The sequence below is a fragment of the Culex pipiens genome, chromosome 1, assembly GCF_016801865.2.
Source record: "Culex pipiens pallens isolate TS chromosome 1, TS_CPP_V2, whole genome shotgun sequence".
Taxonomy (NCBI): domain Eukaryota; kingdom Metazoa; phylum Arthropoda; class Insecta; order Diptera; family Culicidae; genus Culex; species Culex pipiens.
This window is the reverse complement of record NC_068937.1, coordinates 11,975,400-12,001,948: the sequence shown is the minus strand read 5'-3', so window position 1 is coordinate 12,001,948 and position 26,549 is coordinate 11,975,400. Positions and strand designations below refer to the sequence as shown.

Genomic DNA, 26,549 nt, shown 5'->3' with positions numbered 1-26,549 from the left:
TTTTCCCCCAACCCATTACCCACTTAGCCCAACCCAAAAGTCCAGTTTGAAACATTCTTCAAGTCGTTGTGCACTCTTAGCACAACTGCAGGGGTCGTCCATGCAAAAAAACGACGTAACAACATTTTTCCCAAACCCATTACCCACTTAGCCCAACCTAAAAGGCAAATTTAATATTCTTCAAGTCGTTGTGCACTCCTAGCTCAACTGCAGGGGTCGTCCATGCAAAAAAAACGACGTAACAACATTTTTCCCCAACCCATTACCCACTTAGCCCAACCCAAAAGTCCAGTTTGAAACATTCTTCAAGTCGTTGTGCACTCCTAGCTCACGTACAGGGGTCGTCCATGCAAAAAAACTACGTAACAACATTTTTCCCCAACCCATTACCCACTTAGCCCAACCTAAAAGTCGAATTTTAACATTCTTCAAGTCGTTGTGCACTCCTAGCACAACTGAAGGGGTCGTCCATGAAAAAAACTACGTAACAACATCTTCCATAGTTTATGTGCACACTTGGCACAACTGTATGGGTCGTCCATACTTAAAAATATTACGCATTTAATTTGTTTAAGGCACATTTGTTCTATTCAATACATTCATCGATTCCATTGCATGAGACACACTTGTTCCAACTGCAATTCACCATAAATCTAAATAACGGTTTGTGCCTTGGATACCATTCGTTTTTGAAAGGTCGTATGATATAATTGAAATAAAATAAACTAGCTTAAAGTTTTTACAACATCATTTTCTTATGTTTTTAGGAATACATCAACCTAGTATTCGTCATAGTTGATGTATTATGGATGGTTTTACAATTATATTCATAAAAAATATAATTTCACTAATTTTTTCATACAAAATTTTTGATTTAAATGCTAATTTTTCCAAAAGGTTAATTTTCCTACCAAATTCAAACTAAAATAATTGTTTGAAAAAAGTTTTGATATAAAATGTTTTTCTTACGCTTAAATTAACCAACGTAACAAAAAATAACATTGAAACAACTAATTTGAACTATTTTAACAATAAATTTACTTTGCACGCTTTTGTACCAAAGCCCTGTGCACGTTTGTGCTAACTCATACAAATTACCTCCCAAAACACACTTGTGCCAATTGCAAGCATGATTTTTTTTCGTATTTTCTCTGCCAAAATTTTTCTAGCATTTCAAAAGTTTTTATATTTCACAATGTCTTTAAGTAATGTCAGGTGCATACTTTAAAATTGTTAGAACAATTGTTTGTCGAATAGTTTTCCATAAACAGTAATTCAAAGTTTAAAAATCGATTTTCTCGCAACTACCAAAATGTCAGTTAGTATAAGAGAGCACACCGCTATCGAATTGTAGTATTTTCAGCAATTGTAGCTATTTTAGCAATTTAACCAATTTTAACAATTTCAGCAATTTTAGCAATTTTATCAATCTTAGCAATTTTAGCAATTTCAACATTTTAGCAATTTTAGCAATTTCAGCAATTTTAGCAATTTTAGCAATTTTAGCAATTTCAACAATTTTAGCAATTTTAGTCATTTTAGCATTTTTATCAGTAATTTTAGCAATTGTAGCAATTTTAGCAATTTTAGAAATTTTAGCAATTGCAGCAATTTAAGCAATTGCAGCAATTTTAGCAATTTTGCCGATTTTAAGAATTTCAGCAATTTTAGAAATTTTAGTTATTTAGGCAATTTCACCATTTTTTGCATTTTAAGCAATTTAAACAGTTTTAGCAATTTCAGAAATTTCAACAGTTTTAGCAATATATGCAATTTGAGCAGTTTTAGAAATTTAAGTATTATCAGTAATTTTAGCTATTTTAGCAATTTTAGTATTTTCAGCAACTGTAGCTATTTTAGCAATTTAATCAATTATAACAATTTCAGTAATTTTAGCAGTTTAGCAATTTTAGCAGCTTTAGCACTTTTTGGCAATTTTAGCAATTTTAGCTATGTAAGCAACTTTATCAATTTTAGCAATTTTAGAAGTTATAGAAATTTTATCAGTCTTTGGCAATTTTGGCTTTTAAGCAACTTTATCAATTTTAGTAATTTTAGCGATTTTTGTAATTTTAGTTATTTTAGCATTTTTTTATTTTTTATCCAATTTCAGCCGTTTTAGCAATTTCCTTGGGCATGAGTAAGGACCTCGACGCCGTTAGCAATGTTGGCTTTAAAATAAAATTTCGTGATAATATCACTTCCCCCCAGCCAACATTTTTGCCATGCGAAGCGGGCCTCGACGCTGTGTCTAGGTTTAATTCCTAGCTAGGAGCCATCAGTGTCTTAAGAGGTGGTCCCAAGGCCGAGTAGGAGTTCATGAAGCAAATTAGTCGTCTCCCACCCCTTTTAAATTGAAAAATGAACTCTGAAACCAGCGCTTACTCACAACAGAAACAGAGGCCTCTTCTAGGCATTGTAGGATAGAATAGATTTTGAAATTTATTTTAAAAAAAATATTATTACGTAGCATTTTGATATGTCAAAATTTCCATAGAGTCTCGGTCAATCAATAGTGCGATGATATCGGACAAAATTCGTTAATCTGTTGAACTAACGGTTTTCGGATTATGGTTGTATCGACCATTGTTACGAATCGAGGATCTACTGGAGCCTTGACGATCAAATGGAGCCTAACATTTCAAAAGGGCGCATGGGTTTTGTGAACAGGAGTGTGTCTCCTTCACTCAAATGACAGTTTACATAAGGTATAATAGAGATGCACTCTTGTTTGCAAAGCTCTATGCCCTAATGAAATGAATGGCATGAAATAGTCGTCTTAATTACTAGTGTTCAACTTATGAACTGTTCATTTATGTTTATTGGTTTTTGGAAGCGGCAAGACTGGTTTAAAAACAAGATCCTTTACCTTATTTGGCGTTATAATAAAACATTCGGGGATTTGAGATTAAATTTACTTTCAGACAGTTTTGTTTAGGTTGTTGATTAAAGTTAGATAGTTTTCCGTGGATGAATAATTGGACTTAAATGATTAGTTGATTTGAACGAAGTGTAACATTTCATTGGCAGATCTGTTTCTAGTTGTAATGTACGACAAGACTATTGACGGACGTGACAGGTCGGCAGTTAGTTTTCATCTTTTTTTCTCTAGTATTTTTTATTTCCTTTAAATTTGGAATACATCATAGGTTTCTTTTGTATAGATCTCCGATTAGTTACATTTTCTTATTTAATTAACTAATAATTTAATTTATTCCGGGCCTTCTTACTTTGAATCACAATTTCAGATTTTCTTTATTCAGTGTTAAACTTAGATTACCGTAACTGCTCAAATCATCCAAGTTCTTACTACTCACATCAACACTAATTTTCTTTCACCTCCCCCCTCCCGATCCCCTATATCTTCCGGTGGTGTTCATTTGGTATGCAATACTAGTTCGGCCACTACCCTTTTTTCCACAAGAAACCGGACTTGGACTGACTTGAGGCCGCGTCCCCCACCTTGCTCCGTAAAACGAAAACGAAAACGAAACGAATTTCAGCCGTTTTAGCAATTTTTGGCAATTAAAGCCTTAAGCCATTTCAGCAGTTTTAGCAATTTCAGCAATTTTAGTAACTTAAGCAATATCAAAAATTTTAGCAATTTTAATGATTTTAGTAACTTTAACAATTTCAGCATTTTTTTTTGCAAATTTTGCAATTTTAGCATTTTTAACAATTTTTAAGAGATTCAATAGTTTTTAATCAATTCAACAACTTAAATATTTAACAATTAACAATTAATTCAACAACTTAAGTATTTAACAATTAATTTGTAATTTTCAGAAACTGTTAGCTTAATTTAAATTTAATAATTTAATTAATGGCAGTACAAAATTAATGTAATAAGGCCCAGTGACATATCGGGAGGTCAGTCAAAAAAAGCAGCCAGAAGTCGCCTGACAAAAAAACGTTTGCTAGAAAGAGATAGCTAATCTGATGCAAACAAACCCTCAGCTTTGAATGTGTTGGTAAATTTTTGTCTAGAAAGCCTTATTCATGCAATAGAGCTATCTACGTGCGCATGTATTGCGTGTTTGTACACGAAGGGTTTTTAGGTTAAAATTTGTACCCGCCAGCAAAAACAAATGGTAAGCTAGTGTGCGTGAGATCGGGCTTAGATAGCTCTATGGTCTTGGAATATATTTTCGGAAAGACATTGACTCTTTCCGCGGCATTTATAATGATTACTCATTATATTTTAATCATCTTGTTATGAAACTTTAATTAAATGCCATTAATTTTGCATGCCTCGCAAGTCTAGAATTATCCATCTAGGTCAGCAAATTCATTTGCCAAGTAGTCTCGTAAGGACGTGGCAGTGACTTGCTGCCCGAAATGTCCGTCAAAATGTCCACACCCGAGCAGAGTCTCGTCCGGAACTTTGAAATCAGCTACCGTCTGTGCGAGAAGATTGGCCTCAACGCTCTCGATCGCAACTACCGTCCCAATTGGCGAACCGTCTACCCGGGAACGGTGAACGTGTTCGCCCTGGTCCAGCTCCTGTACCTGCTGGGGACCGAACGGGCTGATTTGCTGCAATTCCTGTTGATTCTGCCGCATTTTCTGTTTACGGCTCAAGGTTTTCACAAGTTCATCTTGTGCACCAGGCGATCCTCGAAGATCTTTGCTTTGCGCTGCAAACTGACGGAGATTCAAGCCCTGCTGCTGGAAACGAAAAGCAGCGGTCCGGTTATCTGCAGAACCTTGAACATTTCTCGACTTCTGCAGACGTTGATCTTCGTGTTCTATCTGGCTTCGGTGGTTCTCACCATCCTGGTTCCGACCATGCTATGGCTAGTGATCGGCAAAAAGACCTTTATGTTCTTGTTTTTTGTTCCGGGCTTTGACCAATATTCTACCGAAGGATTTTTGGTGAATACGATCCTGCATGCCGTCATACTCCTGGCAGCATTCCATGCCTACACGGGCTACGAATGTTTGTTTCTGGGGATGATCATGCCGGTTGGAGCGTACGTTGATGCATTTGGCAACGAGGTGCAAGAGTTGAACTCCGTGTTGAGTCTCAAGGAACGTAACGATCCCGCGATCCGTGCTCGTCTGAACCGGATCGTGAAGCTGCATCAGCTGATGAACGAGTACAAAGCCATGCTGGAGGAGCTGTACAACGTTTTGATCCTGAGCACAATCGGACTAAACTATCTGGGCATTATCAGCACGATCGTCGTGATCCTGAAGTCGAACGATCGCATGGCGTACATTTTCTTCGCACTGATGTTTGAGATACTTTTCCGGATCTGTCTGATGGGAACGATCATCACGGTGAAGGTAGGGTGGCTGGTGATCAACGGACACCTAGAAAACTTAACGGTCTTCTTGCAGAATGATCAACTGGTGGGTCATCTGTACAACATCGAGTGGTACCAGCTGGCACCGGACCAGGCCAAGGATCTTCGTTTTATGCTGCATCAAGCGCAGAATCCTACCAGCGTTACGATCGGGAAGTATGCACTGCTCAACCTGGAAGGTTACATGAGTGTCCTCAAGTCGATTTACTCTTATGTGATGGTTTTGGTGACGGTTTTAGAGTAGATTATGATCGACCCATTTGGAATCATCAAAAACCATAGATTTTGAACATTTCACAGAGATTCGAATTTTTGCATTGAAAATCGGAATATTTTCAAAACAACAGTATTTCGATGAATTTTGAGTATGTTACTCAAAAACTCTCAAATAGTTAAAATTTCTACTAAATCAATCAACAATTTAACAATTTAACAATTTAACAATTTAACAATTTAACAATTTAACAATTTAACAATTTAACAATTTAACAATTTAACAATTTAACAATTTAACAATTTAACAATTTAACAATTTAACAATTTAACAATTTAACAATTTAACAATTTAACAATTTAACAATTTAACAATTTAACAATTTAACAATTTAACAATTTAACAATTTAACAATTTAACAATTTAACAATTTAACAATTTAACAATTTAACAATTTTTTTAAAGTTTTTAAAATGACCATAAAAATAAAGCAATAAACATAAACACACAAATTCACCCAAATTAAATTTTCTTGTTTCTTTTCACGAATACCACCTTACCAAACACGCGTGTGCGTAAACCCCCCCTTCCGAAAAGGATGTCATGACTTCGGGAAAACTTCGTGCAAGGAAGTCTGCGAGGGGTGCGCGACACGAGACGAAGATCAAAGATAGCGTTGAGGTTTTTTTTTTCGGGGCTTTGCCACGTGTCGTCCGGCCAAAACGGGCGTTGACCTCGTTTTCCTCGCTTCCAGAGAGGGGTGCGAGTTTAATTACTTTAGGGATTTTTTTTCTGGAGTTCATTGATGAAAAGAAAGGAGTTTTTTGTTTTTAAACTGTTTTATTTGCTTTTATTACCGTTTTTCCTCTTTTTTCTAAAATGACATAAAAATCAATTAAATAGGTTTTGTAGCTTATTTTTCCATTAATTTGGGGATTTTGAATACTGATAATATTTATTTTTTTGTTAATTATTAAGTTTTACATATTTCTTGCTGCTGTCTGACTGTTGTCCGTTCGAATGGTTTTTGTTTGTTCTTTTTTTCCTCCGTCCATTGAATTAGTAAAAATAAAAAAAAAGTTGATACATGCGGTTTCACATGGTTTATTTCTGTTATAAAATTTCAATTTTTCTCTATACAATTGCCATTAATATAGATTTGTTTGTATTTCAAAGAGTACGGAAACAATTATAGTTTTTTGTTTTGTTTTTTTTTCTGACACTTGCTATTTTTTAAGTGAGAATTTTCTGTTCGTTCTACGTTTTATTCTCTCCCTTTCTCTCGCTCTGCAGTATATTGCATGTGTGTATGTGAGTGTGAGAGTGTTATTGTGTTTTTGTGTGTGTGTTCCGCTGTGACGTTCCGGCTTCCGCCGGATTTGACGCGCGCACCGCGGGCGTAAAACGGGTCTCATTTCCTAAGAGTATTAAGGGTACCTTTCCTCAAACACACTGCTGCTGGGGGGCGTTGATTTAGTTAGTTTGTTTGTTTAGTTCGGATCTAAATAAGCGTATATTTTTCAGAGCGAGTGCCCGTTTCCCGGAGTGCGCATCTGTCAGTCCGCCGGAAGCCGACGCCGCCATCTTGTTTGTTTTTGTTTTTGTTGGAATGGTCAACAAACGGTTCGCGTCTGAAGGTTATCGGCTTTGCTATGCTTTCCCTATTGTTTTTTTTGTTTACTAAATGTCATCTGCTGTCAGCTAACATGGATGGAGATTAGTTTTGTATTGATTACTGTTGTTTTTTTGCTTTTTGGTTCGCTGTCGCGCTCGAATTGTGTCACCCTAGTCGAAGTGTCAAAATGTAGGTGTCCTGGTGGGTGGAAAACAGCTCGGCTTGGAATGTTTTGTGGAATGCGTAAAAACCTAGCGCCATTTTGGATTGGCAGGAACCGAAAACACGTGTCTTGGAATGTCTGGAATGCTCTTTTTGTTGTTGTTTTTGTTTTGTTTGCTTGGGGGTGCCTTTTAAAAGCGTCATCTTGGTGTTTCTCTTTGTTTATGTTATTTTTTGTTCTATCTCAATCTCAAACATGCGCCGCACGCAATGGACTGAAGTGTAAATGACAGTTTTAAACGCTATGCTTGTTTTGTTTTTGTTTTTCTTAAATGTTTTGTTTTGCTCGTTGTATTCGTTGACGTTTCGGCTTGCTTGCTCCCAACTTGCGCGCGCAACTGTGTGCTCTCGAACGTTTTTCGCTCCCCCTTTTGTTTTGCTGGATTATGTTTTTTTGTCTTCTATTTATTTTTGTTTACCTTTGGAAGTATCTACGTATTGTGTGTGTTTGTGTTTTACTCTCGTCTTTTTTTTGCTCACATGGGACTTAACCTTTCTTTTCCGCACCGCTTTTCTTCCTCTGTTGAATACAAATTTGCTTTGCTTACACTGAGTTTTAAAAACTTTTACATCCAGTCTCATTGTTTACCAACTTTTTTTTGTTGTTGTTGCTGTTTTTTTATGCTGATCGGGATTATTACTTTACCATTCTTCGTTTGGATTCTTCGCGAATTTTGTTTTCTTGTTTTTCTAGGGTAAAAATAACAGTTACTTTTTGCGTTACGCGCGTTGTGGGTAAATTTTTGTTTTCCTGTAAATGGAACAAGTTTGATTATAGCAAAAAGGGGGGTTTTCTCTATTGTTTCGGAGCGGGAAATGAGAGTGTCTGTGGAAAAAGTCTGCGATGGAATGATTCGTTCCAACCTTTCGGTGTACCGCTCTTGGCGTGTTCGTGTGTTTTGTTTGCTGTATTTGTGTGTCTCTCTTTCTCTTGTTTTCTTTTTGTTTATGAATGATAATAGAATAGTTTTATAATAATATGCAAATATAACATGTATTTTATAATTTTCATAAATTTGTTTATTTTTTTCTTGCCTTTTCGAATACATAAAATTCAATATCAATACTAATGACGAGCTCGCTCGTCTTGTTGTTTTGCTTGCCTTTAGCGTGAGCCTGTGTTTGTGTGTGGTTTGTTTTGCCGGGATTGTGTCGCGTTGTTTTCATTTTCTTTTGTGTGTTGAGTGTGGTTGTGTGCGTACGATAAGTTAGAAAAGAAAGGTTAAATTATCTTGTTTGCGTTGCCCGAACAGGAGGCTATATATATATATATTGAAATAATTACACATACACCGAACGTGATCATACCGAACGAACCGTCACCTCTTTGTTTACGTTTGCGCGTGGTTACACCTTTGTTTAACTACCTTGCCATTTTTTTTTGACGTGTGACTTTGTGTTGTTTTGTTATGAAAACGCGTAAAATTGATTCGATTCAAAAGTAGGCGGATGAACTTTGCGTGGGTGTGACGCCAAGGTTGTCAAAACAGGGGTGGGAACACCGCACGTCACCTCTCCGTCACACCACCAGTGGAACCGTGATTGTTGATTGTATGACGTCATGCAACGCGCATTTGCGATTGTTCTCTCGCGGTACATTGAATTGAGTGGGGGGGAGAGAGAGAGTGTGGTGGTGGTAGCCAAAAAGGTAAACAAACGGGTAGCTGTCAAACGGCAAGTACACTGATACTGATTTTTCTACTGGACTCCGTCGCCGCCTTGCTTGTGCAATAATTATAATGACATAAATGCATTGATAAATTAGTTTTATTTAGTTGTTTTTTTTGTTGCCTTAACACATACATTTTCCTTTGAATAATTATATGAATATATATCTAATCAATAAAATTTCGACTAAAATGGAGAAAATATTTTTGTTTATCGAATAAAAATCCGCGTAAATTTAGCGCGTAGTGCGTTTGCTTTCGTTCGCTAATACTTTAATTTAGTGTTTTTACTTTACTTTACTTATGCCCTTGCGGTGACAAGTTCTAAACTGAGTTGCCTTTACTGAAGCAAGACTAGGACCCAAAAACAGGAATTTTGTAAACAATGAGTTGTTTCCATCTGCTGCTGCTGCCCCCTTCTGTGCGTTTCTCTTGATTTCCGTCACCTTCTTCTTTCTTTTCATGCCCGATTTTGTTGTTCTTAAGCGCAACGAGATCTTTTTGTTTTGTTTTGGTTTATGGTAATGTCAGCGTTCTGTATGCTTTTTTTGTTTTGTTTTTATTTCCCTTAAACTTAGTTCCACTAATATAAATTTAGTTTAAGAAATTAATCACGAATATAAACATTGATATAAGAGGAGAGAAAAAACCCACAGAAGTAAAATTTCACTACCAACATTTTTTTTAGTTTCTTTTTTTTGCTTAAATATTTTTGTAGACGTCAAATTCGCTTAAGTTTCTTCCATCCGTTTCAAACAAGTACGAGAGCACGAAAAAGTTTAGTTTTGCTTAACCACTAAAACCATAACACTAAATCAATCTGCAGTACGGTACATTTTCCATTTTGTTTCGGTTATGTTTTGTTTTGTTTGTGTCAGAGTTTCAAAACAAAGCGCGTTCCCGGAATGTGTGTGAGCTGTCAAACCGAACAAGAAATCAAATTCGTCGTCGGTCGGCCATTTTGGATTCCCACCTTTTTGGTGCGTGCGTGCACAAATGTCACACGCGCGCGTTTGTTTTGTTTTTGTTTTTTTTGAGGAAAAAGAGGAACAATTACATGTATGCTTGTGTGATTTTTTTTGCTTCGTTTGCGATAGAGTTTGATTAAAAAGTACACAGAGTTAAAGAAGTAAGATTATACGGCTGCGCGGCTCGCGCACAAACGTGCGCTCGCGATGTGATTAATAATAGAGAATACTCAAAATTGTTTGCTGGTTAGGTTTGTGTGAGTTGTTTTTTTGTTTGCTTTAAATTCAAGAATCCATTGATAATTAGCATTTATGTTACCGTATTTGCGTTAAGTGTGTGTATATATCGATTAAATAAATTATTGTTAATAAATATACGTTTAATTATAAGATTAATTGAATGAACTTATTACACTTCCCTTTCTTTTCTTTTCCTTCTTTTACAAGTTACGCGTTGTTTATGATTCTCCTTCATCCCGTCCCGGTTCTGTCAGTTTTCCGCTTCATGCCGTATTGAAACATTTAAGAATAAATTAGTATATATAAATAAATAGGTTTTTTTTCATTTCATTTCATTTAGATTAGCATCAATTTTTAGGTTACGAGATCATTCAGCTTCCGCGCTGCTGCGCGGCAACGGGTTGGCCTGCTGCGATTGCGCGCCGGCGCCATCTTGGTTTCCCAAATGTCAAAACACATCCACGTGGTTCAGGTTCCACCTCGAACGTGCCAGGTCGGGTCGGTTTGTCGCGTCGCGTACGTTTTTTTTGTTTTGTTTTCGTTTGTCTCTCTCAATTTGGCTAATATTTATTTAATATAGAGTACCATTCTAATACATTATTGCACATTTATATTTGTTTTATTAGGAGTTTTTCTTCTTCTTTTGTAAGTAAACATTGAGCGTTCCGTAAAATTCGCTAATTTTCTTTAAAGGGGTTGACCTGGGTTCGAGTGGTGGCCGCTAGGGGAGCGCGCGCGCGCTCGTCGGTGAGGTGAAGTGTCAAAACCGGGTGTGCGCGCGCGCGTTTTGTTTTGATTTGGAAAAAACAGTGGTGCCGGTCGTGCGCTGCGCGCAACCATCGCGCGCTAGTGCGGAAGCTAATAACAATTAATTTCTTAAGAGCTGTCGTTTTAAATGATTTTCTTTTCTTTCTTTTTGCTATGTTGTTTGCTGCTGTACCAGTTAAGAGTCGACTCTCGAGCTATAGAGATATCTGCTGATTTTATTTTGTTTGACTTTTTTTCTTTCGCTAGTTTAGGAAATATCAAATTATGTGTTTGTGTTTTGCTTCTATTTACAATATTTTTGAAATATTATTGCACCTTTCTGTTGTTTTTTTTTACTTCGTCTTCGTATATTTTCTTTAATACATTTGTCTTTTATTATAATATCCCATTGATTCACTTGATATAACGTCTATCTGCGCGGTACGTGTGCAGTGTTGCCATACAAGACTGATATTTCCGTTCGGTCGGGATCGTCGGGTGTTTTATTTCTTAATGCTCAACCAAGGTGATTTTTTCTTTCTCGATAAACTCTTCCATACTCTTCGTGTCTTCTCGTTGGTTGCTTCTAGGAATTGTTTTTTGCTTTTTGAATAAGGAACAGGTGTTGTGTTTGTATGTGTTTGTGGAATAGGGGAGAGATGGGTGTGGTGTGGTGGGGTTCATTCACGGTTCACGGTTTTACGTCGGTCGTCAAACGGGAAGAGATTACACACGCAGTTTATAAAACTTAAAATTTTTCCCATTTTTAATTGGTTTTCGACTTGGTGTTGTTCGTCTTGAAGCTGACCTGGAGCACCCGGTTGCCGAGGGTGTACCCGTTCAGGGACTGCACCGCCACGACCGCCTCGTCGTAGTTGGTCATCGTGACGAAGCCGAAGCCCTTGCACTTGTTCGTCTGCAGGTCCTTGATCACCTTGACGCTCTGGACGGCACCGAACGGGCCAAACAGCTGCCACAGCACGTTCTCCTCGGTTTCCGGGGCCAGGTTGTACACGAAGATGCACCAGCCGGATCCGTTGATGGCGTTGGCGGACAGGACCGACGTTCCGAGGTCACCAGTCAGCGGCGAGTAGCGGCTGAAATTAGAGGGAAGGCTGAAAGTTACGTGCGCGTGAGTGGGCTGCTTTCGAGCTAGTGGTAGAGGGGGGTTGAGCGCTGAACAACTTTGTCGAAGACCGCGATCCGATTGGACTTAACCCTGCGAAGTTACTGCTACAAATGTCGAATGACCTAAGGTCGAACTTCGACAAAGTTGCTTCCAGCAGTGGAATCCAGTTTTAAGCTGTAACTTCTTCCGCAACTCACCTAAACCGTCCGCCCAGCGGATGGATCGGCCCCGGTGGGAAGCGCCGCAGGTTCGGCGTCGGCGTCAGGTACGCCGCCAGCGGCGGGATCGCCTTGTTGATGTTATTGCTCGGGTTGTTGGCGAACTTGACCGTGATCGGCTCCGAAGCGCCCTTCGGCGTCGTCCCGTTCAGCTGCTGGATGGCCCGTTCGGCTTCCGAGCGCTGGTCGAACCGGATGAAGCCGACGCCCTTGGACAGACCGGTGATGTTGTCGCACAGGATGCGCGACGTGATGATCTGGCCGTACGGCTGGAACAGCGCCTCCAGGTCCTGCTGGGTCATGCTCTTGGACAGGCCCGAAACGTACAGGTTGGCGCCCTTGATGGCGTCCGAGCTGGGTCGCGCGAACGACACCTTGATCGTCTTGTTCTGGAGCCGCAGCCCGTTAAAAGTATTTATTGCTTTTTCCGCGTCCTCTGGACGGTGGTAGTTGACGAAGCCGTAACCGAGACTTTGTCCTGCTTGAAGAGAGTGAGGGAGAAAGATAGAATTAGAATTATCTAAAATTGCTTTTATACCAAAATAAAAAAAAAATTCAAGGAACAAATAAATAAAAATGATTACAACTAATTCAACAATAAAAAATAAGAAATCCTTCAAAATCGGAATAATTAAAAAAGCTGGACTCGTTCGTTGCATTGAAATAGGCAAAGGGTCTTATGCAATTGCAGCTTTGTTTTCTAACAAACGGAGCACGTGGTTGCATGATTGCGACATCGAGCCTAACAAAAGGTGTCTTACGGTGAAAAATTAACCTTAAAAAGATATAATAATTGTTTTGCACGAATATACAAACAATTATTCCTAATGTTTGAAAGGGTTTTCAGAACCATGATAAAACCTCTATGTTTAAAAATGTTACTAGGGAAGTAAACGCACAATAATCAAATTGTTTTTAGGGCAACTGCTTTGTCGTACATAAAACTCTCATTAAGAAGACCTAAACCACAGAGCCGAAACGTCGATAATTTTGGGAAAAACTATGTTTTATATGGCATTTTTATTTTAAATTTGGTGAAATTCGGTTTAAAACTGGATATATGATAATATATATATGTTATTTTTTTTTTGGAAAATTAAAGCAGTGAGATAAATTACTGTTGCATTCAAAAGAAATTGCTCAAAAATATTAAAAATAGATGAATGAATATTCTTAAAATTTTAATTTATATTTTGGTAAAATTTTCTCTAAAAATAAAAAATGAAATAAAATTGAGAGCAGGAATCGAATTTTCGCAAAAAAAAAAATCGCTCGCGAATATTGTTCATCGGCGAAAGAGAGAGGAGAGCGAAACACGCGAAAGAAAATCGCTCCCGGACTTTTCGAAAAAAAAAACAAACAGTTGATGATTTTTTGTGGTTTTCATTGCAACATTAGTACCACTTAAATCAATTTTGTGTCGTTTCGTTTACAAACACTGTTCGTTTACGAAAAGTGAAAAGTCATTTTTCGACGTATGACGTTACACCTGCAAGTGTAGTAGTGAAAATAATCCAGATGATGATTTTTTCGGTTTCATTTAACCCACCTTTCTTGCGCGAGAGAGGAGAGCCATGTTTCCCTCCGATTTTTTTTTCTCTTGATGAGCATCAAACGAGTTTCTTTCGATGAAGTTTCTTCCATCGAGAGCAAAAAAATGTTTGATATTTAAATTTTCGTTGTAAATCGATAGTAAATTGAACGCTTATTCTTGCATTTGAAATCAAATAAACCATTTTTGATCTTTTTACAAATTGATGTTTCGTCACTTGTGTGCTGTCAAAAGATAGGATGTGTCACAAGATAGTGCACGAGCGACGATTTGATACTTTGCAATTTTTACAACAGCATAACTGTAGGTTTGTAAAATGAATGTTGTAATTCTTTCTTTTTCAAAACTTTGAAAACTATGCTTAAAATTTGAAACGTACCTTTTTTTTATTTTTCACCCAAAAAATAATATTATTCTATCAGCGTTATCGGAGAAACTAACTTATTCATTATAACACAAACCAGAATAAAATTAAGAGAATAAAAACAACATAAGTCATTCAAAAATTATGAAGCGTAATCAAAAAATAAATGTTATTTGGTGAAAATTTCGTCACATAAAGTTTTGTATTCATGTAAATGTTGTAAATATTTTTTTCAAAAGAACATTGAAAAATTAGTAAATAAATGAAAAAATATTGAATTTGAGTGTGTTAAAAAAAAAGAAAAAGCTAAAATAAATTTATAAAAGTAAAGAAATAAAGAATATGGAAATAAAAACGATCATAACAAATGCATTAAATTAAAAGATATAGAAAAGACAAGCGAAAAAAAAAACAACAAGATCAAAGAAACATAAATTTAAAGGAAACTAAAAAAAACAAAAATGAGAATAAAATGTAATAACAATAAGAATAAAATGTATATGAAATAGAAAAAAACTAAAGAATAACAAAGAATAAAAGTAACAGAATACCAAATAAAAAAAAAGAAAAATTAAAAAAAGAAGAACAAATATATAAAAAAAAATAAAATAAAGGTTTTGCTATCTTTATTCAAGAAAAAATAAGAAACATTGATGAAAATTTTGTGAAAAGATTGAAAATAGAGGATTTAAACAAAGAGAAATAAATATAAAGAAAACTTAAAGAAAACATGAAATAAATTAATGTGTAATTCAAGAAAAATGTCATCAAATTTGGAAAATTTTTAGACCACAATAAAATTTTATTTTAATAAATCAAAATAAAAAAAAGAAAAAAAAACAATAACAATTTAAAAAATGAAAAAAAATAAATATTTAATATTTGAAAGTCAACAAAAATTGCAGAAAATTAAGTTTTGATCACTGATAAACTGTAGAAAAAAATCCTAAACATCACCAAAAATTATAAAAAAATACAAAAGAATAAGTAAAGAAAAACGATAGATAGATGACATAAAAACATAGAAAGATTATGAAAAAAAATAAAAGGTATAAAAAAAAACAAGAAAAAAATAAGGAAAGGTTAAGGAAATAATTAAAAAACGAATAATGGAAAACATACAAAAAAAAAAAAAAAGAAAAAAAAACTGAAACAAAAATTGAAATCCGGCTAAAAATAGTATTTTGTGAATTGCTTCAAATAAATTAATCAATTTGATCCAGATAAATAGAAGGTTTTTTTTAAATTTAAAGTTTCACAAATCTATGAGTTGAAAATTTAAATTAAAAATGTGTAGAAGACTCTGAAAAATAAAGAAACATCAGGAAGCAAATAAAAATTATTACACAGATTTGATTTAAAAAATGTTTCTTCAAAAAGTTTATTGTAGATAACTGTTTAATAAATGCATTAATTCAGTCATGAAACTAAATAAATTTTAAGAAATTTTGAATTCTCTTGACAGTACAGGATGTAAAATAGATTGAACATTGTGTGATATTTTTTCTTCTAATTTTTGATTTTTTTTTCAATTCAAAATCAGCTAATTTATTTACTCAAAGTGATGTTAGAAATGAAAATTCACATGTTTTCGAAACCAATATTCAAAAAATAATAACGTTTTTCATTTCGGAAAATATCAATCGTACACGAAAAATATAACAAAAAAACTTACTTTAATTTTTTTTTATGATTTCCAAAATTTCGAAAAAAATTACACAGAATGCATAAGGTGAAAAGAGACGCCAGTTTTTAGACAACTTCTGTTCAACTCAGAATTTTTGAACTCGACAGTTTGCTTGCTACCGTTATATTTATCGTCTGCAACACACAAAACATGGTTAAATTACACAATTTTCCCTCAAACTGCTTTTAAACACTCGAATAGTTGTTTAAAGATGGCGGTGCCTTCCCGTTTCACCTTAGGTCATTCACAGCAAAAAATCCGATGGTAAAATCGCATGCAAAAGCATGCACATCACCTTTGTGAGCAAAAGCATGTAATATTGATGTTATTTTTGGAGTGTGCAAAAATTATTTATTTTTCTTTTGTACATCCTTTTTGTGTACATGTTTTCTCATACAATATTACATGCTTTTGCTCACAAAGGTGATGTGCATGCTTTTGCATGCGATTTTACACAGAAATTTGTTGCTGTGTTATTAAGTTATGCTACTGTCAAACACCAAGGGAATGATGGAAAGAGAGGAATCACAAATCCGTACAAATGATTTCAAGATTGTTCAGGTGTAAACCGAAAACGCGATCAAAAATTAAAGTGGAAGAATAAGGCTTTTAACTGCTTATTTAATTGTCGGTGTACAGGACGCCACATTGTTTAATCATTTTCTGGCGTACATTCAATTTTGCAGTCCAAAACCGGTTATTGAATTGAAAAAATGAAATTCTTTTTTAATTTTATTTTCTTGATTTGTGTGGTGAAAGGTGAAAGGTTTTATTTAGTTTGAAAAATAATCGTTACAAAATAAGTTTCAATATTTTTTTATTCTTAAAATTATTGAGGTTTTGCATTTTTGATTAGCTCAATGATTTAAATCGAAAACGGTTTTACATAACAAAGTGGAAATTTAAACATAAATATAATAAATTAAAAAATTAAATAGTGATACAATTTGCGAGATCATCCATAAACCAATTTTGGTGGGGAGATAGAGATGATTGTAAAAAAGTTTCCACGTAGTTTATGGATGGCCCCCTAGCCGAAGAAAAGCCGCCGGAACCAAACTTACCGGTCACCTTATCCCTAATGAGCTTGCAGCTCTCGACGTCGCCGATGCTGGAGAACAGCGACTTGACCTCCTCCTGGGTCATCGTCTGGGGCAGATAGTTGACGATCAGGTTCGTCTTGCTGTCCTCCTGGCCGCCGCTGCCAATCGAGCCGGACCGGCCGTTCTGCTGCACCGTTTCGAGTCCGTTGGCCATCTTTTTTTTTTCTGTTGTGTTGTTTTTTTTTTTTCTAATTAAGTGTGAAGTTTTTTTTGTTGGATGGAATTAGCTTGCTGCTTTTGCTATCAGTAGTCAGTAGGTTTAGTACTAGGACTAGTAGTTTATTCTTTTTGTTTTTCGCTAACGATTAAATCACTATCAACTGGTTTTATTTTTTGTTTTTTTTATTTTCTTATTCGACTGTTGTGCTATGCACGGTGTCTTTGCTCTGTCTCTAGCTAGTTTTGTTCTTCCGAACTGGTGTGGTGTCTCGCAGGGGGATTTGCTTGCGCTATAAATTCTCTTGGAAAACGCACACTCTGGAGTGCTCTGCTAGTTGCGGGGGCGCTGAGGTGATTTCACAAAATTTCACTCCTGGTTTCCGAGGGGGGAGGCGGCGGCGCAGGTTGTCGTCTTTGTCTCGTGTTGATTGTCGTAGATCTGACTCTTGAGTTTTGCTCGACTTTGCTTTGCAGGTCACACGAATGGCGTGCTCAAATGGCTTTGAGTTGGGGGGTAAACTTTTGCGCTTTTTTTTTTAATTCGTTTTTCAAAAATCTCTTTGATGGTGGGGTTGGTTGGGTGTTCTTTTTTTTGGTAACGCGAAGAAAGATCGGCCAGCGGCAGGACCTGGGAGAAGTTCTGGTGACTGTCGTGTTTGCTCGCAACTCGCTGGAATGCGTACTTGACTCTTGTGGGTTTCCTTCTTTACTGTTGTTGTTGTCACTTTTGTTTTTCGCTAATTTATTTGCTAAGTTTGGTTGTTTTTTTTTTCTTTATATTGTAAATAGGAAGCAATTGATCCTTTTCTTATCTCGGTTGTTTTTCGCTATAAATATTGTATATTGTTTTCTTGAATTTTCTTATTTCTCTTGTATATATCTCGCGTTGTTTGCCAAGGAAAGAGATCCAAATCCGAATATCTGTAAATAAAAGGAAAGAGAGGGATAACATTTTGATTAGTTTTCTTGTGATTAAATTCTAATTTTAATAAATTAGGTTGAGTTTTGATGAACACATTTTTTGGTATTTTTGCAACTTAGACTGATGCAAATATGTTTTAAAGTTTGGAAACAAAGTTGAGGGGAGCCAAACAAAAAATGAAACAAAACATTGAAAAACACAAGAAAGTAAAAGAAATGAAAAATTAATATCAAAGATAAACAAAAGAGAAGCAATACTAAATTTGATCAAATACAAAAAAGCAAAATAAAAGAAGAAAAATAAAATAAAAACAAAAGCAAAGCCAAAGAACAATAAAAGTGAAGGACACTTTCGAATGTTCGTAACAAAAATTATCACCAAATTGCTTTGAACTTCATTATAGTTATTTTGATATATTAAATTGGCAAAATCCATAAACATATTTTTTATATACTTTTGTGGTTTGCACCGATATGTGGACTAAAAAACCAAATTTGTGAAATAAATTCAAAATTTGTAAATTAAAATCATAATAAATCAATTTAAAGTGTAACGAAATCTTCATACAATATGTTGTTGATTTGATATGTTTTTCAATGAAGGTTTTTATTTGAGAATTAGAATAATTTCCCCCTCATTTTTTGGGGAAATTTTGATGTCAAAGTCCCAATGGCCTAAACAAAAGAAAAGAAATATTATGAAAAATAACATAAAAACCTTAAATTATTCTTAAATATTTATTATTATTGTATAGGCCAAATCATACTAAAATAAACTTGAAATCAACGAAAATTTAAGAATTAAAAAAAAAAGAAAAAAATATATATGAAAATTGGGCAGTAATTAAAGAAAAATCAATCTAAAATAAAATTAAAATTAAAAGAAATTAATGAAAAAAAAGAATTGCTGAAAAATTAAAGAAACATAAAAGAAAATGAGAGAAGGTGAATTCAAGAAACATTCAAGAAAGCCCACAGAAAATCAAAGAAAAATTAAAAAAATGAAAAAGATTTTTTTTAAAAATGTTAAAGAAAAATCAAATTGGGAAAATTTAAAGAAAAGTTATAGAAAAAGTTAACCGAGCCACGTAGCCTAGTGGTAACGCTCCCGCCTAGTAAGCGGTAGATCGGGGTTCAAATCCCGGCTCGGACCAACGCAACTGGTGATCGTTTCTCTTCTGGATTCGATTGCTTAGTAAAGGTAAGGTAGTGTATCGTCACAAACTGGACCTTATCACGACACCTTAGGAAGGCGACCTATGGAATGTTAACATTAACCGTAACATGTTAACATTAAGTTGAGAATGAAACTGCCACTGAAACCGCTTTGTAAATGCCGGCCCCGATACTCTTCAAGGGTTTTCCCCTCAGGAACTGGGAAAGATTTACTTACTTTTTTTACTTTATAGAAAAAGTTATAGAAAATTTTATTGAAACATTTTAGACCAATCCTAAAGGGAATAGAAAATATAATATGTGAATAAATCAACAAAAAAAAAAACAATAAATAATATAAATAAATGCAAAAAAAAAGCAAAATAGAGAAAAATTAAAGATTTTTTTTAAATAAAGAAAAATGAAAGAAGAATTAATGGAAATTTTAAAGAGAAATTAAAGAAAAACTAAAAAAAAAATTAAGAAAACTTTATAGAAACATTTAAGACCAATCCATAAGAGAAGATTTAATAAGTGAATAAATCAACAAAAAATAATATAAATAATTGCAAAAAAAAAAAAAAAAATGGAAAAACTAAAGATTTTTTTTAAATAAAGAAAAATAAAAGAAGAATTAATGGAAATTTTAAAGATAAATTAAAGAATAAAATGAGAAAAATTAAAGAAAGATTAAAGAAAATTAAAGAAAAATTAAAGAAAAACCAAAGAAAATTTGAAGAAAAATTGAAGAAAAATTAAAGAAAAATTAAAGAACAATTAAAGAAAAATGGAAGAAAATTGAAAGAGAAATTAAACAAAAATTAAAAAAAGGAAGAGAAATTAAAGAAAAAGAAAGCAAAAATTTAAGAAAGCATAAGGAAAAATTCATGCAAAATAAAGGAAAAATGGAAGATTCTTTTTAAAAATTAAAAAATAAAGAAAAAATAATAGTTGTTAAAATGCTTAAGCGTCCTTCTCAAATTTAGCTCCAGAAATGAATTAAAAGTGCAAGAAATATTGAAGAAAAGTGATAGAAAAAAAAATTTTTTTTTAAGAAAAATCTAAGAAAGCTGAAAGAAAAAAAGACAAATTAAGCAAAATTTCAATTCAACCCAAAGCAAAATCATACAAATATTTTAGTATTAAAAATAAGAAACTTTTAAATAAACCTACCGATAAATCAAGGATAAACAACCAAAATATTCATAAAAGATGGAAAAAAATAGGAAAATTGAAGAAAAAATAAAATCAAAATTGAGAAAACTTGCAGAAAAAATTAAGAAAACTTAAATAATGCACAAAAACTTTAAGTAAAATGCAATTAAAAAGGAAAATTTAAAGGAACGTGTAAGACAAATAAAAAAAACAAAATTGAAAAAAATAGATAGGTTGGAGAAAAAAGAAAACATAAATTAATTACAAACAAAAATAAATATTGAAGAAAAATTAAAAAAAAAATCAGGGAAACAGGAAATTTCGAAATTTTATGAATAAAAATAATTAGAAAATATTATTTTAAAATAAAAAAAATTAAAAAAAATTAAAAAGAAATAAATGTAAATATAAATCAATTTTAAGCGAAATTTGTCAAAGTTACTAAACGATAATTTGAAAAAATCAGAAAAATATATAAAAAACTAAAAAGAAAAAAGTAAAGAAAAAAAAAAGTATAGCAAAAATATTCAAAGGAAAGAAAAAGATATATGTATGAAACATCATAAAAATAAAATAAAATCCAAATAACTGAAATTTGAACAAAACAAAATCAAATGAAAAAAATGAAATCATAAATGAAAACAAAACTTAAAACTTAAGGAAAAAACCAAGAAAAATATTTTCGACAAAACAATGGTATAAAAATTATAGATAAATAATGGAGCAATATAAAGAGAGTAGAAAAGAATGCAAAAATGAAGCTAATATAATAAAACAACAATAAATAATAAAAAATTGCATAACATAATTTGGCATCTATAAAATTTTCCCATTGCCAAATGGTACATTTCCAAATATTTCAATTTATATAAATAATCACTAGGGTGCCCAGAATACGGGACTTTTTCTCAAAAACTCGCTCCACAAGCTGAACTATTTTAGGACTCTGGGCAAAATATGAGCAAAATCGGTTAACATTTACCCATTGATACTCGGGGGTGAAGTTTCAATGGGAAAAATCGAAAAAATGTATGGAAAACCCAATTTTCTCTGAGATTCTCATTGGAAATTTAATGCTCTACAACTTTGTAGATCATACCAAAGGTGTAAAACTTAATCCTGAAAAGTTATTAGCGATTTAAAAAAGTCCTTTTTGCATGAAAAACATTTTTTTCGCCAAGTTTAGGCTCGGGTATCAATGGGTTAATCTCAACCAAATTCGCTCAAAATTTTCACAGGTGCTTAAAATAACCCAATAAACTATTTTCCGCTTGTGGAGCAGGGGGTAATTTTTTCTGGGCACCCTAATAATCACTCATCCACCGGGCTTGGCTTTTGGAAGAATTTGTCTGACATTTTCTGAATTTGTTTACACTCCGTGACATGATGATTTTGACTAGCATTTGTTGGCATCGTCACTAATAAAAATTGGATAAAATGTCCTCTCCGTTATTTCTGGGATGTTCTGCCATTTACAGTCTTGTTCTTCTAGAATGGTAGTAGTTCAATTCTTGTGATAAGATTTTTTTTAGCTTATTTGTTTTATAAATGTCACACAAGCTTCCAACAGTGATTATAAGCTTTATAAAACTTTTGTGAAACTAATTAGAACTTTTTACTTGAATGACACAATTTCAGTCAGTTCCCAACAATCGACTAACTACCCTAATGCCAACCGGAAGCCCTCCACAGCCACCAGTGAAAGTTTTTGCGTGTACAGAACATTCGGTCTGGAACGCAGCGCGCAGTCAAATCCATCGAACTGTATCGGAATCGATATCGCCGTTCTCTGACTTCCTGCAGGAGTGGGGGTGGTCGTCGAAACGTAGTCCGGATGATGACGATGATGATTTATGCCCAAAACCAAAACCGAGCACGGTTTTCGAGGGGTGCGTGTGACTTTCCCCTTAACAACCAACTCCGAAATCGATCGATTGCTCTCGCCACTCTATTTTGGGGGTGGTGGGGGGAGAGGTCCTTGTTCTGGTGGTACACACAGGTGGTTTCGTTCCATTACCCCGTTGGTTAACCTTCCATTTGCCGGGGAGGTCACGTGAATTAATTATAAGCCGGATTGTCGGTTTTACGAGCGGGTTTTGGGGGTGGAATTTGCTCGAACTGCTATGACTCCATTTTGGATTTCCTCGATAAGCAAAATTGAAAGCTAGAGGCATTTATGTTGCACAGTTGCTTCTAATAACTGTTGTCTAACATAAACAGGTTAAACAGTGGTTGCAGCAACTGCAGTACAACAAGTTTTTGAATTTTTTGAAAACTCGTTTTTAAGATATTCTTAAAAAATGAAGGACGCAATCCCACGTCAAATCTACCCCTAGAAATCACATGTTCTACCTTTACCCGCCGGGAGCTTTCTTCGCCCTAACCCCTGTTCCATCCCGTCGAGGTTCATCTGCAACCCTCGCCCCTTGACAAACTCAAAGGGACCAGACATCTTCCTCACTTCATCACAACAGAGACGTCATCCCCTCTTTCTTGCTGCTGCTCCTAACCCGAAACTTCACTTTCACTCTCGTACAACACAACTCGACGGTCGTCGTCCTGCAGGCACAGATCTTCTTCGCGTTGCGTTGCTCCCGGGGAATGTGTGTGCCTGTGTTGCGGAACCAAAGCCAGAAAAGGGGCAGACAACGGCAGTGCATTCAACTCTGCCTCTGGTGGTGCACACAGAATAGCCAGCCAGTCAGCCCAGCCAGCCAGCTATCGATTTTTGGCCCCTTTTGTCTGCTGGGGCGTCGTCGTCGAGAGCAGTTCCAGGCTCGGAGTTCTGATTCTATACCAGGAGGGGTTGTTCTTCAGGAAGTAGGTTGTAATTAGACTGGCGAGTGTGGCTTTGTAGCTTTTGATAACCCTGCGTCGTTTGAAGTTATTGGATTTGGATTATAATAAGCCCCTGATTAGCCTTATTAATCCTTAATAATGCTAAACATAATTCTAACAGTGAATAGAGCTTGTTTTTAATTACTTCCAAAAATCATTACGATTTGATTCGACTGTTAGTAATGTTCCAGTAAAAAAACTCAAAGTACACAACATTTCGATCAACAGTCGGTTTTGTCCTTATCCTTGCTATCACGTAACAAAGAGTACCAAATTCACAATTCTCATGCGATAATTAATTTATCCACGCCATGGATTTCTTGCTCTCCGTTTCTACGACCATTTTATTTTGCTCCGAACCAAAATCAAGATAAAAACGGTTTCCCCTCCAGGTTCAGGCAGGTTTCGATTGCACCTGCCAAGATTGCGATGTTTTATTTCCATTTTCTAATCATTTATTCTGTTTAGGGTTAATGCACCTTTTATCAAATTGCCTTAGATTTATTTTTAACTTTTACTGTAGAATTAAGTTACACATTACACAGTCTAAAATAGGCAAATTAGAACTAAAAAGCATTTCCAGCTTCGAGGTAGTTATTGCTCGAACGATCCGGAACACGCGAACCCACAATCAACACTTTTTTTTTCGTTTTTGTTTAGGAAAGGGCCATCCATTCCGTCTTTGTTGGCGTGTGAAAGGTACTTTATCAGCCCTCGGGATTTTCCCCTTGGGCGTCGAGAGGAGTAAGAAGTTTGATTTTTCTCACTGGGGAAAGGTTATAGAATCACACGATTTGGTTCAAAAGTTCATCCAAGTGAGAGGATAAGATTTGGCAACACTGCCATAAAAGTTCATTCAAATATTACGAAAACTTTTTTTTATTTTGAGAATCTATCCAGATTTTTAAGAGCGAGTCCACGAACAGGGCATACCCCTTTGTATGGGACGTCGTTTGGACCTCACCAATCTGCCTGAAATTTTCAGGGGTTGTTTGTACATATAAAACTAGCATCTGGCCAAAATATGAGCACTCTAGGTCAACGGGAAGTGGGGCAAATCGGGACACAAATTTTGAAGGTTCAAAAACGTCAAAAATCGTAAAAAGGCTGTAACTTGGGCAAAATTCCATTTAATTTAAAAATTTAAAATGCATCTGAAAGGGCTTAAAAAATGCAACAAAATGCAGGATAGAGCACCCCGATTGGTTAAATCTAAAGGGAGTTATTGACATTTTAGTGAAAAAATAGCACAATTTTCAAACTCAAATAAAAAAGTGTTCCATCCAGATATCAACTCGGTTCGACCTGCAGCTTGTAGGGGACATCTGGGACTACCATCTGAGACTGAGAACGCTTTGGGTAAGGCAGTTTAACATATTAAATAGATACTTTTACTTTTAGTGAATTTTTTGGATGTAAATTTTTGCTCGGGGGACCCCTTAGATCCTATTTTCTGATGATAATTTTATCATATTCGTGTTCCTGAGACAATTTCACAATAGAAACATGCATAAAAATGTTTATTTTCATCCATTTTAACCCTTTAAAAAATGAAAGTTAAAAAAAAAATGAGATGCTGCTTTTTTTCTGGTGTCATCTAGTATCCTTGGAAACGAACTTGAATTTCAATAAATGTGAATCGAAGATTTTTTTTAACTTTCATTTTTTAAAGGGTTAAAATGGATGAAAACAAACATTTTTATGCATGTTTCTATTGTGAAATTGTCTCAGGAACACGAATATGATAAAATTATCATCAGAAAATGGGATCTAAGGGGTCCCCCGAGCAAAAATTTACAACCAAAAAATTCACTAAAAGTAAAAGTGTCTATTTAATATGTTAAACTGCCTTACCCACATCGTTCTCAGTCTCAGATGGTAGTCCCAGATGTCCCCTACAAGCTGCAGGTCGAACCGAGTTGATATCTGGATGGAACACTTTTTTATTTGAGTTTGAAAATTGTGCTATTTTTTCACTAAAATGTCAATAACTCCCTTTAGATTTAACCAATCGGGGTGCTCTATCCTGCATTTTGTTGCATTTTTTAAGCCCTTTCAGATGCATTTTGAATTTTGAAATTAAATTGAATTTTGCCCAAGTTACAGCCTTTTTACGATTTTTGACGTTTTTGAACCTTCAAAATTTGTGTCCCGATTTGCCCCACTTCCCGTTGACCTAGAGTGCTCATATTTTGGCCAGATGCTAGTTTTATATGTACAAACAACCCCTGAAAATTTCAGGCAGATTGGTGAGGTCGATGCGAGATGGGTATGCTTTGCTCGTGGACTCGCTCTTAAGCGAAAATGGCGTTCGAATTGTGAACGCCCGAAATGTCAAAGTCACGCAGTGATACCAACATTACGAAAAAAGTGTGCCATGGCATGTCAGCCACATTTTTTTTTCTAATGTTGGTGCAACTGAGCGATTTTGACATTTCGGACGTTCACAATTCGAACGCCATCTTCGCTTAAAAACCTGGATTCTTCCCCATGTTACAAACTATCCATAAAAATAAAAAAAATCAGAGAGCGTAACAAAGTGAATCTATGACATTTCCCCGAAACCCACATTCCCGAAAAGACATTTCCCCGAATGCCACAATGTCATTTACCCGAAAATCATTTCCCCGAACAATCCATTTCCCCGAATGGCCACATCCCCTAATGGCGACTTCCCCCAAAAACCATTTTCCATATCCCCGAACGGCCATTTCCCCGAACGCCACTTCCCCGAACCCGGTCAAGCGGGTATGCCCGTTGTCCAGAACCGCGCGCGCCTGACCGGGTTCCGGGAGGTTGCGATCAATGAAGTATTATGTCCACAATTGAATGTTCAAAAAATTCCGAGTTTTTTTCGAGCGTTTTATTCCAGCTTAACTTAAATATTGAATATTTTCCAAGTCTGTGGAGTTAAAAAATTCGAATTCCGGATTCTGAGATTTAGTTACTCCTTTCAAAAAGAACTGACCCCGCCAAATCCCACAAAAACTCCGACTATGACAAATGATGTAGAGAAGGAGAACATCTTGAGCAGAGTACATATTTCGGTTGTATGTAAATTCGGGAAAACGACAGTTCGGTAAAATGCCCATTCAAGTAGATGACATTCGGGGATATGGAATTTTCGGGAAAATGATTTTCGGGGATGTGGAATTTTCGGGAAAATGATTTTCGAGGAAGTGGCACTTTCGGGGAAATGATTTTTGGGAATGTGGAATTTTCGGGGAAATGATTTTCGGGAGTATGGGATTCGGGAAAGTGGGCTTCGGGAATAAGGGATAAAACC

At 35.2% G+C, this 26,549-nt stretch overlaps 2 protein-coding genes across 5 annotated transcripts in view; one reads left to right on the top strand and one right to left on the bottom strand.

Annotated features, from left to right (window-relative positions):
* Positions 1-4,259: 4,259 nt before the first annotated feature.
* LOC120431424 (putative odorant receptor 83c) lies at positions 4,260-5,705 on the top strand. Its single transcript, XM_039596548.1, has 2 exons — positions 4,260-5,289; positions 5,344-5,705. The coding sequence occupies exons 1-2, from the start codon at positions 4,339-4,341 to the stop codon at positions 5,551-5,553; spliced, it is 1,161 nt and encodes a 386-aa protein (XP_039452482.1). The 5' UTR covers positions 4,260-4,338; the 3' UTR covers positions 5,554-5,705.
* Positions 5,706-7,139: 1,434 nt separating this feature from the next.
* The window catches only part of LOC120431379 (ELAV-like protein 2), a 30,180-nt gene continuing 10,770 nt past the window's right edge, over positions 7,140-26,549 (bottom strand). The window contains exons 2-4 of one of the 4 annotated variants that reach the window (XM_039596512.2): positions 16,997-18,115; positions 12,309-12,810; positions 7,140-12,097 (exon numbers count right to left, since the gene is read on the bottom strand). In XM_039596512.2, the coding sequence (XP_039452446.1) occupies positions 11,749-12,097; positions 12,309-12,810; positions 16,997-17,189 (1,044 nt within the window). In that variant the 5' untranslated portion in view covers positions 17,190-18,115 and the 3' untranslated portion in view covers positions 7,140-11,748. The remainder of the gene's footprint in view (positions 12,098-12,308; positions 12,811-16,996; positions 18,116-26,549) is intronic. The other 3 variants (XM_039596522.2, XM_039596519.2, XM_039596529.2) reach the window with 3 other exon arrangements.

Bases quoted from the DNA above. Each gene is read 5' to 3' on its own strand.
- LOC120431424 (XM_039596548.1), top strand. From the start codon at position 4,339: ATGTCCGTCAAAATGTCCACACCCGAGCAGAGTCTCGTCCGGAACTTT. The intron at 5,290-5,343 runs GTAGGGTGGCTG...GTCTTCTTGCAG, and splicing joins GAACGATCATCACGGTGAAG to AATGATCAACTGGTGGGTCA.